The sequence below is a fragment of the Folsomia candida genome, unplaced genomic scaffold, assembly GCF_002217175.1.
Source record: "Folsomia candida strain VU population unplaced genomic scaffold, ASM221717v1 Fcan01_Sc004, whole genome shotgun sequence".
Classification (NCBI taxonomy): domain Eukaryota; kingdom Metazoa; phylum Arthropoda; class Collembola; order Entomobryomorpha; family Isotomidae; genus Folsomia; species Folsomia candida.
Genome location: NW_019091196.1, coordinates 1,292,410 through 1,309,654, shown reverse-complemented (window position 1 = coordinate 1,309,654; position 17,245 = coordinate 1,292,410). Strand labels below are relative to the sequence as shown.

The 17,245-nt window shown below is 34.5% G+C and overlaps 2 protein-coding genes across 4 annotated transcripts in view; both read left to right on the top strand.

The window, feature by feature from the left end:
• LOC118432950 (Down syndrome cell adhesion molecule-like protein Dscam2) overlaps nt 1–6,096 on the top strand; it is a 69,550-nt gene extending 63,454 nt beyond the window's left edge. For all 3 annotated transcript variants that reach the window (XM_035851222.1, XM_035851223.1, XM_035851221.1), the window contains 4 exons: nt 975–1,134; nt 1,737–1,885; nt 2,664–2,794; nt 5,967–6,096. In XM_035851222.1, the coding sequence (XP_035707115.1) occupies nt 975–1,134; nt 1,737–1,885; nt 2,664–2,794; nt 5,967–6,041 (515 nt within the window). In that variant the 3' untranslated portion in view covers nt 6,042–6,096. The remainder of the gene's footprint in view (nt 1–974; nt 1,135–1,736; nt 1,886–2,663; nt 2,795–5,966) is intronic.
• Nucleotides 6,052–17,245, top strand: part of LOC110848253 (Down syndrome cell adhesion molecule-like protein Dscam2) — a 31,110-nt gene continuing 19,916 nt past the window's right edge. Inside the window, exons 1-3 of the mRNA XM_035851224.1 lie at nt 6,052–6,424; nt 9,557–9,695; nt 13,265–13,591. Of these exons, the coding sequence (XP_035707117.1) occupies nt 6,335–6,424; nt 9,557–9,695; nt 13,265–13,591 (556 nt within the window). The 5' untranslated portion in view covers nt 6,052–6,334. The remainder of the gene's footprint in view (nt 6,425–9,556; nt 9,696–13,264; nt 13,592–17,245) is intronic.

The following is a 17,245-nucleotide window of genomic DNA, read 5'->3' as shown; positions in this document are numbered from 1 at the left end:
ACTTTGTTCAACAAGAGGAAACGAAAATCTAGGTTTTTTTGTTCAGCGAAAGTTTCCCATCTGTGTAAATATTGATGAATGTAAGTAAAAAGTGAGTGTAGAAGAAGGTGTAGAATCAAATCATGAGCTGAGATGAGATGAGGCGAAGATAAGATAATATTTATGACATGAGCCAAAAAGGTGGCGAAGTGAAAGAGAGAAACTTGTCTCGAGATTGTCTGATTTATGGATGGGATTAGATCTGCCATGGAGCTGGGAACTTTCTCCGTGAGATATTTTATTAAGTGGGAATTGGTTGGAAGTCAGTCACTTTTTGCAGAAAAGTAAGTGGTTTTAGGCTTGATTAATATTTTTCTTTCACTTTGATGAGAAAAATCGAGATTAGTTGTAGTAGATATAGTATTTGTTGGGGTACAGAAATTTTCTAAAAAAATTACAGGAATCTAACCTACATATTCAAATAAATAGGTTATATCGATATTTTTGGGAAATTATTTTATCTTCCAAAAATACCCTGCTAGTAAAAAATTAAAGTAGATCTTAACATTTAACGAATTTACGGTTACAGAATTTGCATAATTTTAAAGCTTATTGAGTTATAAATATCCCTCAATTGCAACAAATAAGTTAATACTGTGAACATTATCGACACACAAATCCACCTAAGTAAAAATTAATAAGTATTCTTGAACATTTATAAAAATGATAAACGTCGTTGATATATAACTTAACAAACGTGTCACGCGAATTTTAGTAATTTTTGTGCAAAGATAAAAATTCCAATTTTGTACAACTACGTACAAAATTTACAGAGTTGACTGCTAAACTTCTGAATTTCCTCAATAATATATGTATACTATTTTTAGTAATAACGTTAAGGAAGAATATTTGTTGCACTCAAACTGTTTGCACAATTTTATCTTAACTTTTAAAAATAGTATGTTAACTAAACAAATTAAATGTTTATGTTTCAGCACCTGCCAAATGTAATCCGGATGAGCAAGCAGTAAACGCCGTGATTTCCGTGCGAGTCGGGGAGAAAGCGATTCTTGGTTGCCGAGTCGGTGGCGACCTTCCAATTCTGATCGAATGGGGCAACAAACACGGCAAAATTGGGGCTCATTCGAATCACAGGTGAAAATTGATTTTCAATTTTACTTAGCAAAAATTGTACTTTTACGATAAAAATGCAATCTTTAATTGTATTTTAAATGGCAAACTATGAATTTGAAAATTTAACACTGTAAATAAGGTGGTCCCAAAATTGATATACTGACCTGGTGCAACTCACGCATTTCTTTGAAACTTTGTAAGGCATTTACATTTTGTAAAATAATTTGAATACGTTTAACTAAATAAAAGGACGCCCTTGATGTGAGTAAGTGTACAAAAACGTGTACAAAAAGAAGTTTGTAAGTTTATGAATTTTACGGATTTTACAAAGCTACCAAGCGTGAGTTGCCTATGTAAATTACGTAATCACAAAATTGATGCCATATTAGTACCGATTTTGATATTTGTCTAACAAAAATGGACCAATTTACTTACAATAGCAAGACTTTTGCAAATTGCACACTTTTGTAAATTGCATACTTTTTCAAATTATGGGACAACCTTACAAATACCGCATGACCCGATTCAATCATTACAAAATCATTTATTTTCAAATTATTCAAAATACCAGAATTTTCTGAAAATTAAAAAAAATATTTTTGACCAAATTTTTCTATTTTTAGGTACACATTTCGCCAGCAAGAGTTGGAGGATGGGATCTTATCCGAATTGCTGATAGCCTCCGTTGACCGGAGCGATTCTGGTGCTTATTCATGCCGAGCTTCCAACCCTTTCGGTTCCGATCATACCATCGTCACGCTCAACGTGCAAGGTAAGCAGCAACTGAAATATTTTCAAAAATAGGAGAAAATATCATAAATGTTTAAATCGTGCTTACATAAAATTAACTCTGGCAAAAAATTTCTGAATCTACTTAAATTCCAAAGCATTACGTTTGGGTTGGATCTTTGAACCTGAACAATTTAAAAAATATAACAAAATTCTCTGTTTTAAATTTAAGTAGAAACAAAATCAGTCCCGATTTTTTTCCAAAATTTAACTTTTACGAGAAATATGGAAATATTCCGTGTCAAAAATCATTAAAATATAAAAGTTCAATTAGTGAAAATACTATTATTAAGATGTGGCAGGTTCGAGTTTTCAAACTTACATTTAAATATTAATAAAACACTATAGTAAAATTCGTACCAAAAATATTTAAAAAAAAATTCAACTCGGTATATTTTCCAAAAGTATAAAAATTGTCTGTTTAAGATTCAATTCCGAGTTTTTTGTCCCAAATATTTAACTTGCATCAAAAATAACTTGTGTCAAAAACAGGAAAAATTCCGTGCCGAAAATATAAATTTTGAAGTGCAATACTTTTAAAACCATTAAACAGATGAAGTTTTATGCTTCTTTCAACGTTTAAAAATTGTTTGAAAAACATGTCCTTTTTCAAAATTCAGTAAAAAAATATAACCTTTCTTTTATCACAAATTTCTTTCCATTCTCTTCGAAAACCATGTTTCCGAGTAGATGAAATGTACTTCGAGAGAATAAAAAAATGTTATTGCTAAATTTTGAACTGATCTGACCATTAATTCCAGAGCCTCCGGAGCAGCCGGGTAATTTACGGGTGGTTGAGGTGGGGAGTCGTTCGGTGGGATTTCCTGGCTGGAAAACTTCAACGGGAACAGTCCCCTCATCAACTTCATCATTCAGAGCAAGTTCCCCTCAGGTAAGAATTCAACAAGGTTTGAGTTTTTAAATGCATAAATTTTTCGCATGATTTGTCATCATTTCCAATAATTTCGAGGGCAGAATAAAAATGTAATCAATTTTGGTGTGGGTGTGTGCGAAATATAATTTAATTTCTCGTCGATGGTGAATATTTAAGTTTATCAAATTCTGATAAATTTGGATTTGACAGTGAGTGAACTATTTCTTTAGGTTTTCATTTACATTATAATTTGTCAGACAAATGGAAAACTTTTCAATTGAGGGAGCCCATATCTACAAAATTGTACTATTACACACGTTTGCATCAATTTTTTAAGTTTGACGTAGAAACTGAACAATTAATTTTGATATAATTATACAGTACAGATTCCACATCGAACTTAAAAAAATGGTATAAATGAATACATCTAAGAGCATTAGCAGATACCCAAAATTCGGTTGCCATGATTAAATACAGGAATAAAAGGCATGCATTTAGATTTCCGTAAGAAACATTATTTATCATTTCCCAATTTCTCCCCACTTTCTTTTCATCTCTTCTTTATAACTTAAAAAAGTCACTTTCATTCCATTGCAGTTAAAAATGTTATCAATTTTGCCAACTTTTTTTCTTTGACTAATTTCCCAGAAAAATGGGTGATTTTTTCGTCGTCCCAGTTTCATACAGATCCACTTTCTTTTCCGGCATGCTCATACTTTGTGTGTTCCCTTTTGCAAATTAATTATCTTTCTTCGCATCCATTCCTTTGGCCACTTTGACTTTCATTTCACTTCACTTCACATTTTAATTTTAATTTAGTACACGAATCTGGAACATGCTCGGGTCCGGGATGACTTGGTATTTAGCAGGGTTTCGCTGTCCACGACTGTCCAAAGCAACCATCTAAAATGGGCTTTCAACAAGTTTTGGATACCGAAATTTGAAAGTCAAAAATGTCTAAAAATGTTCGAAATACTTAGAATATGGGTTTTTCATTAGAAATCTGTCGATAATCAGTTGACGAATATTTGCGAATCTCCCATTAATTTTGAGCATTTTGCTGTGTAATGCAGCATTGTTTCCAAAATTTCTGAATTTCTCATATGCCAAAACAAAAATTTTTCCAAAGTTTGTCGTATTACTTACAGACTAACCAAAATGGTCAAAATTAATGGGAGATTACATATCCATGCATAGATTTGCGAAAAAGTGGTTCATAAAAAACTTTCAACATTTTGCCCTATTTTTCTACAAATCGACATGACTTTTGGAAATTTTTAAATTATTTTGGGCAGTTTAATACGCTTTTGGACGTGTCAAACGAAACACTGGAATTTATGATTGAGAGGAAAGTCAAAGGGAAAATGAGTGAAAAGGAAAAGATAGGTCCGTGCATTGCAGAAGATTTCTTAATTATTTTCGCGAAAGAAGTCCATTAAATTAGATTCCGGGCACGGCTCAGTTCACGCGACTCGCAAAGAAATCCTTCCCCAGATGAAGCTCGGTCATGCCCAGCTTTCTCCTTCCGTTCACTTTTTCCTTCTTGTCCCAGGAGCCAACGGGCCAAGTAATTGTCATCTCAATATACGACATCATTTTCGCGGCGGGTGGTACACACACGAAATAATCGGGGACCAAAATTGGTGGAATTGGTAACGATTTCTTTCGATCGTAAACGATAGAAACAATGAGCAATTCACTCGAGCTGTTATTGGTAACTTCGTCAAAGCAGTGAAACCCGTGGAATTTCAAACTTTTGCCACATCTTACAAATATTTTCGACGAAAATTAGCAAGATCAATGGCGTCATTTAATATTTTGTAAAAGTTTGAGGGTGCAAAACTGACTGTGGTAACGATTTCATTATTTCGGTAAAACACGCAGTTCACGCAGTCCTTGGTAACTCTGTAAAATTACGAACTTTTACAAAATGTTACAAACATTGTGAAAAAATTAGCAGTCCTTAAAATTACTTTACAAAACTTGAGGATTTTGCAAAGTTAGCAAGGCCTGCGTGAATTACCTCAGTATTTAGGACAAGGAAATAAAGAAATCGGGTTTTCAAGTTAATTTGTTTTCTTCAAACTATGTGAAGTAATAACGGCGAAAGTTAATATTCTTAAATTTTGGAGTATTGATTTTTTGTTTCAGATACAGCATTTTATCAACAGAATTGTACGAATGAGGATTTTACAAAGTTACCAATGACTGCGTGACTGGCTGAGATATGCTTAAAAATTGTTACCACCTCGGTGACAATTTTGTTCCCTGATTATTTAGTGTATTTAGCCGGATAAAATACCCGGGTGTGGTTGTGCAGGGGAAGAAGAATGATAACGTTCATTGAATTTCATGCCTGTTTTGCTATCATTACTATTATTTTATTATTAGCTTCACTTTCTCCACTTTCTCCTCCTTTGTGTCAGCGAAGAAAGAAATTAATGTCGGGACTAACAAGACGAGAAATGTTTTCGGGAAGGAAAGAAATAATTTAAATAAATTTAATGAGAAAATGTTATGAATTTTGGTAAGTGGTTTTAATTGGAGAAAACAAGCAAACGAGTCCAATCTGTTGAAACAGTTGGGTTTTTAATGAGCGTAGTATGCAAATGAGGCGTGTCATGGAATGAATTTGCTGTTGGCAGTTGAATAAAACACAAGAAATAATTTTGCTAGAATTGGTAGAATAACAAGTCGACATAAATATTTTAGATTCTTTTGGAGAAAAATGACATACTAAGGTTCAAAAGTGAAAAATGGGTACATTTACATACATAACTTGGTAATAAAATCGTCACCGTGTATTGACAAACTAGTTACACTAGTTTCCGAGAGATTAAAAGTTGTTACCAATTTCTACTCGGGAAATGTCAAATTTGAGTTTCTTACAAATTAATGGTACAATTCTGCGAATGAATTTTTGTCACTTGTTACTATTCTTGTAACAATAATTTTCGGGTGCCTCGAAATTGTCAAAATTTCTAACCATCGGAAAACGTCAAATTTGCGTTATTCTGAAATTTATGATACCATTCCGCGATAAATCTTTGTTTGCTTTGGTAAAGCCTCGTAGTGATTAAACGATTTTGTTACCATCCTATTTGGAATGTAAATATCAATAAACTCCTAATTTGACCTTAAATAAAATTCCCGCCTAAAACAAATCCTATACATATTTCCTTCATTCTAGAAACCTGGACAGAAGCCGAAGTCGAAGAACTTGCCGTTCCCGCCACCCAATCCACCGCGCTGGTCGAAGGCCTAACCCCTTCGTCGACTTATCATCTCCGCGTCCTCGCCCAAAACGGGGTCGGCTTCAGCCCGCCCTCGGAAGTCGTGCAGATCACGACGACCGAGGAAGCCCCCGAAGGCCCGCCCATCGAAATCGTGGCGGAAGCGGATTCCTCGACGAGACTGAGGGTCCGTTGGGCCCCGCCGGAAAGGGCGCTCTGGCACGGGCAGATTTCAGGCTACTATCTCGGCTACCGAGAACTCTCCCTCGCACTGGCGGATCACCCCGTGCTGCTCTCACAGGAGGATGGAAATGAGGGTGGAACCATGACGGGAGAAAGTGGGAGGAGCTTGTTACGTTCTCATTTACACGGCAATTTGGCCGACCTGCATGGATACCACTTCAAAACGGTGGAGGTATGAGATTTAAATACCTACTTGCAATTTGTAATTTTGTGGACCTTGAAGGTTAGTAGAAGTTAATTTGCATAGGAAAATATAAGGATCTTACCAAATCAACTTACAAAAGTTTGCAATATTTGCGAAGTTGAGACTCTTTTTTCGTAAAAAAATATGTCTGTTTCTTTCCAAATTTGCCCAGAAATCGAGTATGGTTTTATTTTGCAAGATTATTTCGCAAGCTGTTCGCTAAATATGATGTCACTATGAATTTGGCGATATGTCCATAATTTACATATACATACAATTGTCGCGAAAATAAGTAGGTACATGAAATTATTGACAAATAAAATGTTTCCAATTGTTTTTGAGACGTAATTTTTGCTTACGAGCAAAAGTATCCTAAATACATAGGCAAAAGCTGAATAAAAATATAATTGCACAAAAAGATAAATTAGGAAGAGGATATTTACGAATTGTTAGTGGCACGTCTGTTCTGATATTTTTATAGATCTTATAAACGTCTAATGTGTTTAAATAGATCAAGTATCGGTGCCTGAGATACACCAAATTTATTGAAAATATCACAGCAATTTCCACTTATACGGAAAATTGTTAAAAATAACCATGATATGATCTGCCAATGATGTATGTCAATTATGTGCATAGCATCAAATATTAGACCACCAACTATTATGGGTGGATTTGCATCAGTTTATTAACCTGCTAGGTTATGCATGCATTATGAATGCATTAATTGTACTTGCTTATATACGACATGACTTGATCTTAAATAAAGTAGTCGCTAAATGTACTCGTTGAGCAGATGAGCTAAACCATTATTTTGAACAAAAATATGACATAATTTAGCACAATTTGCAATGGAGAAAAGCTCCCAAAATTTAATATATGCTCACCAATGACTGAATATCAATGGTTTCAAAATTTCAAAGCCATCAAAACTAGTTTGAAGTTACTTCACATCTTTCAAGGATTTTTCCAAGCAAAAAAAATCTCTCAACTTTTTATCACTAAATGTTAACAGAAATTTTAAAACAAATTTTTATCAAACATTGTTCTACTGATCATCGCAGAGTTCCCGATATTTCTGCCTCAGTTTACCAGTCAGTGATCATAACTGATCTCTTTATTTAGCTTTCTAATACATAGTAATGTATTTCACGTGCTAATTTTAATTGATTCAGGGAAAGATAAGCCGACCCATTTTTTAATTCGTGTTAATTCGAGTTTTCTGCATTACAGAATGTCAAAAATATTTCTCAACTAAACTCATCAGCCTTAATAGCCATGTAACTCGACGGAAATTCGAAAATTTAAAAGTTTGCTTGATTTTTCATAAAATGGAATGTTTGAAATCTTTGTAATTGTAAGTTTTAAAAAACCACAGGGCTAAGCAAAATTTAAGATTCTTAAAAAACAGCAATTTCGAAAGGTCAGGCTATTTATTTACTCAATTTGTATTGCCCAAAATATCATATTTTAAATATACGTTATCTATTCTTTAAGTGGCGTCAAAATTTGAACTGATCTCTAATTAAAAATGCGTATCGGGAAAAAACTATATATTTTCTCAATGTCAATCACAATCACAAACGAAACCGTTAAAACCCAAATTTCGACATTTTTCTCGTTTTAACCGGAACTTTTTCTTGGGCCGCAGATCCCTTTCACGGGCCAAATGAAAGCATTAAATCGTTTAACGGGTCTCCGCGAAGGGATCCACTTTCTCCCTCGTTTGTTCACTTTCTCTGTTTTTGGTGGAGAGTGAAAGTGAAAAAGTCATGACGCTCAGGAGGAGAACATTGTGTGTAATGCTGTGCGATGCAAGTTAAGTGATGATCAGAGGGCGGATATGTATTTATTTTCAAATTTTCATTTGGTGACTACCGACGGCAAAACTTTGTGGGCATATCCGTTAACTCGTATAGATAAAATTTCTAAATATCTGCACATATTGTTGCATATTCATTGGTTTTCAGACATATAAATATTATATTATTATTTAAAAAATACGGAAACCTTTTCCCCATTTTTTTCAAAAATATATACATACATATATTTTGTAAATATACCTATGTGAGACAAAAGTTCTTGCTGAAAGAAATTGAACCACAAAAATACAGAGCATTATATTTGAAAGCACAAATTATTTGAAAATTCTTATTTTTATGATTGTTTCGTAAATGTTATTTCGTAAACGTAATTTCTTGGCGTTTTTCGTACATATTAAATACATATTTTTCGTAAATTAATATCCTCTTTGTGGTGATTATGAGACGGCGTGACATTCTTATTTGACAAAGCTCTCGTGACGTGAATGGTTATGAATGGAATGTGAATGAATGAGGTGAAGAGAATCGAGACTTTGAGAGAAAGTACGCGGATGACTATTTTTAAAGGAGAAAGCCGAAAATGGGTGACAGAAGGTATTCTTTTTTGGCAGGATTGCGTACATATTTTTACGATAGTCGACTTTTCAGTTGAACAAATTGGAAGATTTACAAAATTTGTTGTTGAAATTGGAGTTTTTTTAAAGAAAATGGAGATAGATTTCGAGCAATTTTGTGAGAAATTTGTCAACTTTATTTTGTTTTTGTTTGTTTCAACTTTGTTTTTTGAATCATGTCAATGTTTGACCGTTTTTAGTAAGAAATGATGATCCAGTACCACCCACCTATTTTTCAATTTAATCGTTGAAATTCTCAAATTTTAACTTAACTCGTCAAAGTTGTACAAATATTTTAAATAAAAATTACACCCTTTGTATATTTATAGCAAAATTTTCAAAATGTATTTTCTTCCGGTTCATTCGGATTTTGCAACGCAGGAAACTTTTAAAAGTTTTGTAACATTGATGTACATCATTTTTTTTAAATATAGATTTTTAGCTAGATATTTCTTCGTAACCTGTGTAAACCTTGGTAAATTTAGGTGGCTGTAAATATTCGAGTGAGTTACAAAAAGAAGATATATTTACCAAATCTCTTATTTCTTGTAAAACTTTAATTAAACTTCCTTATTTTATGTTGTAGTATTTATTAGGAAAATTTTTCAGCAAATCTTTGAAATTACCCGTTAAAAAAGCAAGTTTTTGTATTAAATATCTCGCGTACTTTACTTTATTTTCAGGTTGGCCAGGACTTTGGGGGTGAAACGACGATTGACAATTTACGAAAGTTTACGCGATATGCCATCGTTGTGCAGGCCTTCAATGCGAAGGGTGCCGGACCCTCGAGCAGCCCCACCGTCGCCACCACGCTCCAGGACGGTGAGCCAAAATATTCAAATAAACTTTTGTGCAATTCACACAAGCCTTTCAACTTTGTAAAATCCGTAAACTATTAACACTTATTAAAAAATTTTAAACATTTTCCAGTAAAATTTTCGTAAACATATTCAGCTCCTTGGCGTCTTTCTATTTTGGAAAAGTTTGTAAAATTATTTTACGAAGTTTCCTATTTTACAAAGTTACTATTCACTTCGTGAATTGCCTCTTTGTACATATTTTTTTAATTATTTAAAAACGATAAATTTAATAAATTCTGTCGGAAATTTTACAATTTCAAGTTTACTCGGTTTTTGGTGATTCAAAACTGTGTAACCTTTACAAATTGTTTGACTAAAGGTTTAGTAAAATAATATAAACACAATTCTTTGCTAAATACTCTTCAAAATCAATAAACCGTTGCAAACGAAATGTAGCAAAGGGGTGAAAACACACGGAATTGTCTTTGTGGCACGCCCACAGCGTCTTTCAGCACTTTCCCGTCGTTGTCTCACATTACCCCACGTCTCAATTTGCCCCGTTTTGACACCCCACCGTAATTCAAACGTACACGACAATACCTTTCAATAGACACACCACATGACAAAAGTCATTTTTTCGACATTCGACACCTCCCACACGGTCATGGAGTCGTCGCACGTCGAAATGATGGCGATTTCTGAAATCCCCGCTAAAAAATACGTCTAAAACGGTGGCGACAAAAAATTCGACAATTTTCGACTTTGGCGTCGTCTACACGGTCACACGGTGATCGCACGTCGAAATGATGGCGATTTCTGAAATCCTCATCCAAAAATACGTCTAAAACGGTGGAAACGAAAAATTCGACACCTTTGACCGTTGGCTTCATCACCGTGGCGCCGTGACCTTACGACCTACAACACCCATCTTCGAACTCATCCATACTTCAAAAATTAGAAACACGTTGACGAAAACCGCATGCCGAAATACGAAACCATTCTAAAGTTATCGTGGATACAGACGGACAGACGGACGGACGGACAGACAGACGGACAGACAAGACATTTCCATAAAGGGGTTTTCACCCCTTAATAACCGTTGTACGGGACCGTTCTACCACTAATCTGCGTAACTAGTTTCAATTTATGCAATTTACAATTTTACTGTGATGGCGTCACAGTTATAAATTTAGCATGACATTAAATTAAATTATTACCAACGCTTATTTATCCTCTATGTTTTATAAACTCTGCATTGAACGTTCATATAGAAGATGTAGAGTAATTGAACTAATTCGAAATCAACTAAAATTTTGTTAAAAACGTGTAAAAATCGTGCTTAAAACACTCTTAGAATGGTGTAGTTCTCGCATAAATCATTCATTTTGAGAGTAAAATGGATCCATGAGAAGAAGTACTTATTTCATGGAACGTGCGTAAAGAATGTGCCGAATTTTTGCGAGGTTGAGGCATATTTCCCATCTGTACTAACATCGATCACTTGTTTGATGTCGGGCCCCCATGTAAATATGCAGATTAGCGTGGGAGGAGTTGCTGAGTACGGAATTAAATTGGGGCTGACACCTGGCCAGCACTTTCACCCGATTTGAATTAGAGGCAAAGTTGCCTGGAAAGTTGAGAGTGAAAGGTGTTAGCACGTGATGGATCGGATGTCATGAATTTGTAATAATTACATGTTCACACCTGCATGGTCGACACTCTAAATAATAATTTGGGGATTAAAATTCGAGATTGTGCTAAGGGAGCGTCCATAAATCACGTGATCGATTTTTGGACAATTTTGACCCCCTCCCCTCCCTTGGTGATCGGTGGTGATAATTTCGCTACCCCCCCCCCCACCGGTCACGTGACAGGAGATGATGCTCAAATTAAATCATGTTGTCCGGAATAACAATATTTTTAAATCATTAATCAAATTAGAGCTACATTACACACATGTGTAAATAACTATTTAATACGCCAGTCAGACACAAGAGTTTAAGTCGAAGCAAGTTTTAAAATATGCAAAATGAAAATCAAATTTATATAACGTGCGTGTGGTATGCCAAGAGAGTTTATATATAACTCTCATGACATTTATTGGCATATACAAAAGTTGAAAAGAAACTTGTCAGATGTCATGTGACATCTGACCATCTACCCCCCCTCGTGATAATTGGTGACAAATTTCAGACCCCCTCCCCCCTCTAATCGATCACGTGATTTATGAACGCTCCCTAAGATTACTAATTATTGAATTGTATGGATCTGCAAGAAAACCTTTTATATACTAGAGAATCCCATACTGAAATTTTTTTACAAATGGGCAACAAGCTTAACATAATATCGGTTACAAAATATTAGCACTATTGGGGGACAAACATGCAATTATCGACTTGTGACCTGCATAATTTTATTTGACAAACGTGATAAGTTAATAGTTTCACAATTTTGGTGTTGAACTATATGTAGCTATAAACTTGAAGTTTAGGTTTTCACTTTCACCCGATTTGAATTAGGTAAAGACAAAGTTGGTTGGAAAGTTGAGAGCGAAAGGTGTTAGCACGTGAAGCATCGGATATCATGAACTTGTAATAATTCCATGTCCACTTGTAATTACCAAGTCTGCATAGTCTACACTTTTAATAACCATGTGGTGATCAATGATCAAGACTGCGCTGAGATTACGAGTAGTTGGTGAGGAAATTCACGCAGTGCTTTGTAACATTGTAAACTCCGTAAATTCTACAAAGTTACGAACTTTTACTACATTTTACAAATATTTCTAAGGGAAATTAGCTTACAAACTTTTGTGAACTTGCTCAGATCAAGAGCGTTTAAAAGTTTGTACTTTTTTAAACGTACGTGTTTTTAAAAGTTCCCAATGATTGCGTGAATTGTCTCAATATAAACAATTCAGAATTAAATTCGCCAAAAACTAATTACTAAATTATGTCACTGGCCATTCATACATACCTTTGAAATTTATTTTAGACCTACGTGATTTAGTAGTTTCTCAATTTTGGCGTAAAACTATTGCTAAAAAATTATTCAACGTAAGTTTTAAGTTTCCAAGGGAGCCTCCATAAATCACGTGATCGATTAGACGGGGGGAGGGGGTCTGAAATTTGTCACCAATTATCACGGGGGGGGGGGTAGATGGTCAGATGTCACGTGACTTGAGTAAAGTTTTTCTAACTTTTGTATATGCCAATAAATGTCATGAGAGTTATATTAAACTCTCTTGTCATACCACACGCACGTTATATAAATTTCATTTTCATTTTGCATATTTAGAAACCTGCTTCGACTTAAATTCTTATGTCTGACTGGCGTATTAAATAGTTATTTACACATGTGTGTAGTGTAGCTCGAATGTGATTAATGATTTAAAAAATATTGTTATTCCGGACAACAAGATTTAATTTGAGCATCATATCCTGTCACGTGACCGGTGGGGGGTGGGGTAGAGAAATTATCACCACCGGTCACCAAGGGGGGGGAGGTGGTCAAAATTGTCCAAAAATCGATCACGTGATTTATGGACGCTCCCCAAAAAAATTGCAACAAAATAACTTTCAATTTTTTCAGTGCCAACCCAGCCTCCAGAGAAATTTGAGTGCAGGTCCACGTCCCCACATAGTTTGGCGTTGACCTGGGAACCACCCCCGCTCGAGGCGCGTCACGGGGTCGTACAAGGCTACAAAGTGGACGTCCTCGTCGTCGGAGGGCAGGACGAGGGGCCGGGCAGCGAGGCCGAATCGGGGGACGGAATTGAGACCAAAGTGACGACGGAGAGAGACCTCGTTTTGCATGGGTTACGAAAATGGACCAATTATTCCGTCACCGTGCGAGGATTCACCGTCGTCGGGGATGGGGCCGTCTCAACCCCGCTATTGTGCAGGACGGACGAGGACGGTAAGATTGGCAGCAGTTCTATTAAAAAAATATTTACTAGTTCGCAATGTTTAAATTGAAGTTGCAAGATTGAAAATTGCATAACTTTGAAAAAAATATTCTCTCATTCCTGGGTTACCTTGTAACATCCAGAAATTTTGTTAAATATGTAATATTACAAATTTTTACGAAATAAAAGGAGGAGATCAAGAGCATCGATGCGTTTTTAGTATGAAATGGTTAGGTAGAATTTACTAAGTTTCAAAAGTTTGATTGAATTGGATCAAAATAAAATTTTGGAAATTGTTGGACTTTACATGTTAATTAAAATATTTTGCATAATTTGTACGATTTTAGTGAAATACACAAACTTTGAGAATACGAATAAACAAACATAGGTGGGAAAACAGGTAGAGGCCAGTCCTTATCCTGTTAAACGCAATTCAAAATTCATAAAAAACGATGAAACCGTCGAAAATTCTGACATTTCCAAATATATTTGGTTAATTATTAGAGGCGAATTATTTGCCTCTGTCGTTACAAATTGTAACTGCTCGTTGGATTATTTTTACGCTTATTTACGTAATGTTCCCCTGTGTTCCCCTAAATTTGACATTTTAAGGAATTATTCGGCACAAAAAAATACGAATTGAATAGGAACTAACTTCGCTGCAAGTTTTGAGAAGATATCAAGCTCTCAACGTGATATAAAATATTATTTGTTTATTTGAGTAAATTCTACGCCAAAAGTTTAGATTGAAAATATTAAGTATAGTTTTAAATATTTTAGATTTCATGTTCTAATGCGCGCCTGCATAGGCGAGGGGAACATAAAAAACCGCTGCTACGAAATCAAATATTGCAAAATTGTGCCCCAAGGAATTTTCCATAAAAAATTAACTAGATTCATTTCTCGTCATCATCGCAAATTCTACGAAAGATATAAAATATAGTAACCTCCAATAAAATATTAATTGTTTGATTTGAGTAAATTCTTCGCCAAAAGTTTGCATTGACAATGGTAACTAACCTTTTCATATATTTAAGGTATGATCTGATTGTCACGAAAAACAACAGAAAAAAACTACTACGAAATCAAATATTTGCAAAAATAGTGTCCTAAAGGAAATTTTGCATGCAAAAATAAACTTGGTCAATCTCTCCTCATCATCGCAATAAAAAAATGGATTTTCCTATTTGTGCCAAGTTCCACTTTTTTCCTTGCAATTCAATCTGTGAATGTGGTGGTAACTTTATTTATTTTGGTCCCCACTCCACGCGCCGGGGGCGTTCCATGGAGATATTTGTTGCCAATTTTTACCCAAATAGACATTTACTCCCTAAACCTAAATAGTTTTCACTTGTTAAATTGGTTTTTTATATAAAGAACAAAATCAAGAATTGCGAAACAGTACGCTTGCAAAAAATGCAAATATGCCGTTTCTAAGAATTTCGAAATAATATAACATTCTGTGCATACCTAAAACTTGTATTTAAAGAACCTAAAAACCTAAAAAAAAATGTCACGAAGAAAGTTCTATTCCTTCCAAATTTTGAAATTTCATTTAAACAAAGTACTCAATTTTTGAGACGGGGTACATACAAGTCTTTGCAAAAATTGCAAGTTGCGAATATGCAATTCCTTTAAATATTTAAAAGTTGTAAATATGATATGTCATGCATAAAATTTGTATTGAAAAGAAACATCAAAATTTTCGCAAAGTTTCTACTCCTTTCAAGTTCTGAAGTAAAATTTAAACAAGGATGCAAATCTTAAGCCGCGTGTTATGAACATTAGTAAAAAATAAAGTTACATATAATATTCTGCAAAAAAATGTGCAAGAAACTCAGCTATTTCTGAGTTACGACATTATCTCCAGGTCTCAATCTTTAAAGAGATGGTAAATCGCAAAAACGGAATTTGCAGGGAGCCAATTTTATCGTTGGTAAACAGTTTTTATTGCCAATTTTTACCCCATTACTTTCTCCGACCAAGATTGATATACAGGATGCAGTTACGTAATTCAAATTGGGCATGAGGCTCGCTTTCCTTACTTTCCTTACTTTCCTTTGGCCTCCTTGATTCGAGGGATGTGCATAAAATACATCCGCAAAAAATTGAACTTGAAGCAATTCACGTAGTCCATAGCGACTTTGTAAAATCCGGAAATTACTTAAACTTTCACAAACTTTCACATACTTACAAATATTTTTAAGGCCAATTAGCATTCAAATCTTGGCACACTTACTCAGATCAAGGGCGTCTTTTTATCCTTTAAAACTTCATGTATTCATGTCAATTTTGTAACTTTGTAAGCAATAAATGTATTTATTGCCAACTTACTACAGGGATCGAGATCGACTCTGTACATATTTTGAAAATAAAATGCGGCAAAACTTATACATAGTTTAGTGGATTTCAGCAATCTGATTTAATCGGATCAAAATAAAATTTCGAAAATATTTGGAGTATTTTTATTTTCGTAAATTAAAATATTTAATTTGGACGACACTTGTGGAATGTATAAACTTTCAGAATTAAATAATTTAAAAAAAGATGGGTAATATTGCGGCTGGCCATTCGCGTAAAACGTTAGTTTCGAATCGTTAGATTTTAAAATTGATTTACAAACTGTCAAAGAATGTCACACTAGTAATTTGCAATCTTGTCAAGAGATTTTCCCTCAATTTAATTAGGATTTTACCCAGTCGGTGTAATTTCGTACATCGTAAAACTTATGAAAATGTTTTTAAATAAAATTCTAAAAAATATCAAACGATAATCGGTTTATAAGTATTTGTAAGATTATTATATTACGACAATGTCCCGTTATTTGATAGGAGTTCGTAAATTTAAATTTATCAACTGGATCCCAACATGCGACCTTGGAATCTACTTGCTTAATTAAATCCTCAAAGTTTGTAAATTTGACAAAAATATTTCAAAAAACTTTAATCTGAGTAAATACGTCCGCAAAAACCTTTTAAGCTAATTTTCCTTCGAAAATATTTGCAACGTTTATCAGTTTGAAAAATTTTACGCATTTTACAAAGTTACCAAGGACTGCTGCCTCGTTGAATCGACCTGCCCAGAAAATTTTCATGGTTGCTAACAAGTTTCCCAATAAATCGCTCCCGTGTTTTCTGCCCAGCCCCATAAAAACCATATAATGTCCCATGTTCTGTATGTGTACTTCTGATGGTCCCGATTTCCTTCCTGCCCGTTCCTCCCGAGGACCAAGAAGCGTTTGATCTCGGACCAAATGGAGGAGATCGAGAGGCAGGCAATCAAAGCAAACCATGATCGAATCAAATCTCTCCCAACCTCGAAAACCTAGCAGAAAAAATTCCACGCTCAAATCCCTTCTGTCCAATTGCACTAAAGTGATGGTATCCACGTCCAGAGAAAGCTGGTGAGTTTCTTAAAATTGTGGGGGATTAGAAATTGGAGCAGAATTCGAAATCAGGAAATTTTGCCGTGTTCTTTATTATCCATAATTTAAAAATAAATTCTAAGCGCGGAGAAATTATTAAAAATATCCTACGTTAAATGAGTACAAGAATTTTTATTTTTCAAAAAAGTACTTAATATTTCCAATTTTCAAAATTGCAAACTGAACTGCTTTAGTGGGGGGCCGTCCAGTATAAAGTTTCATGGAGAAGTAACGTTATTAA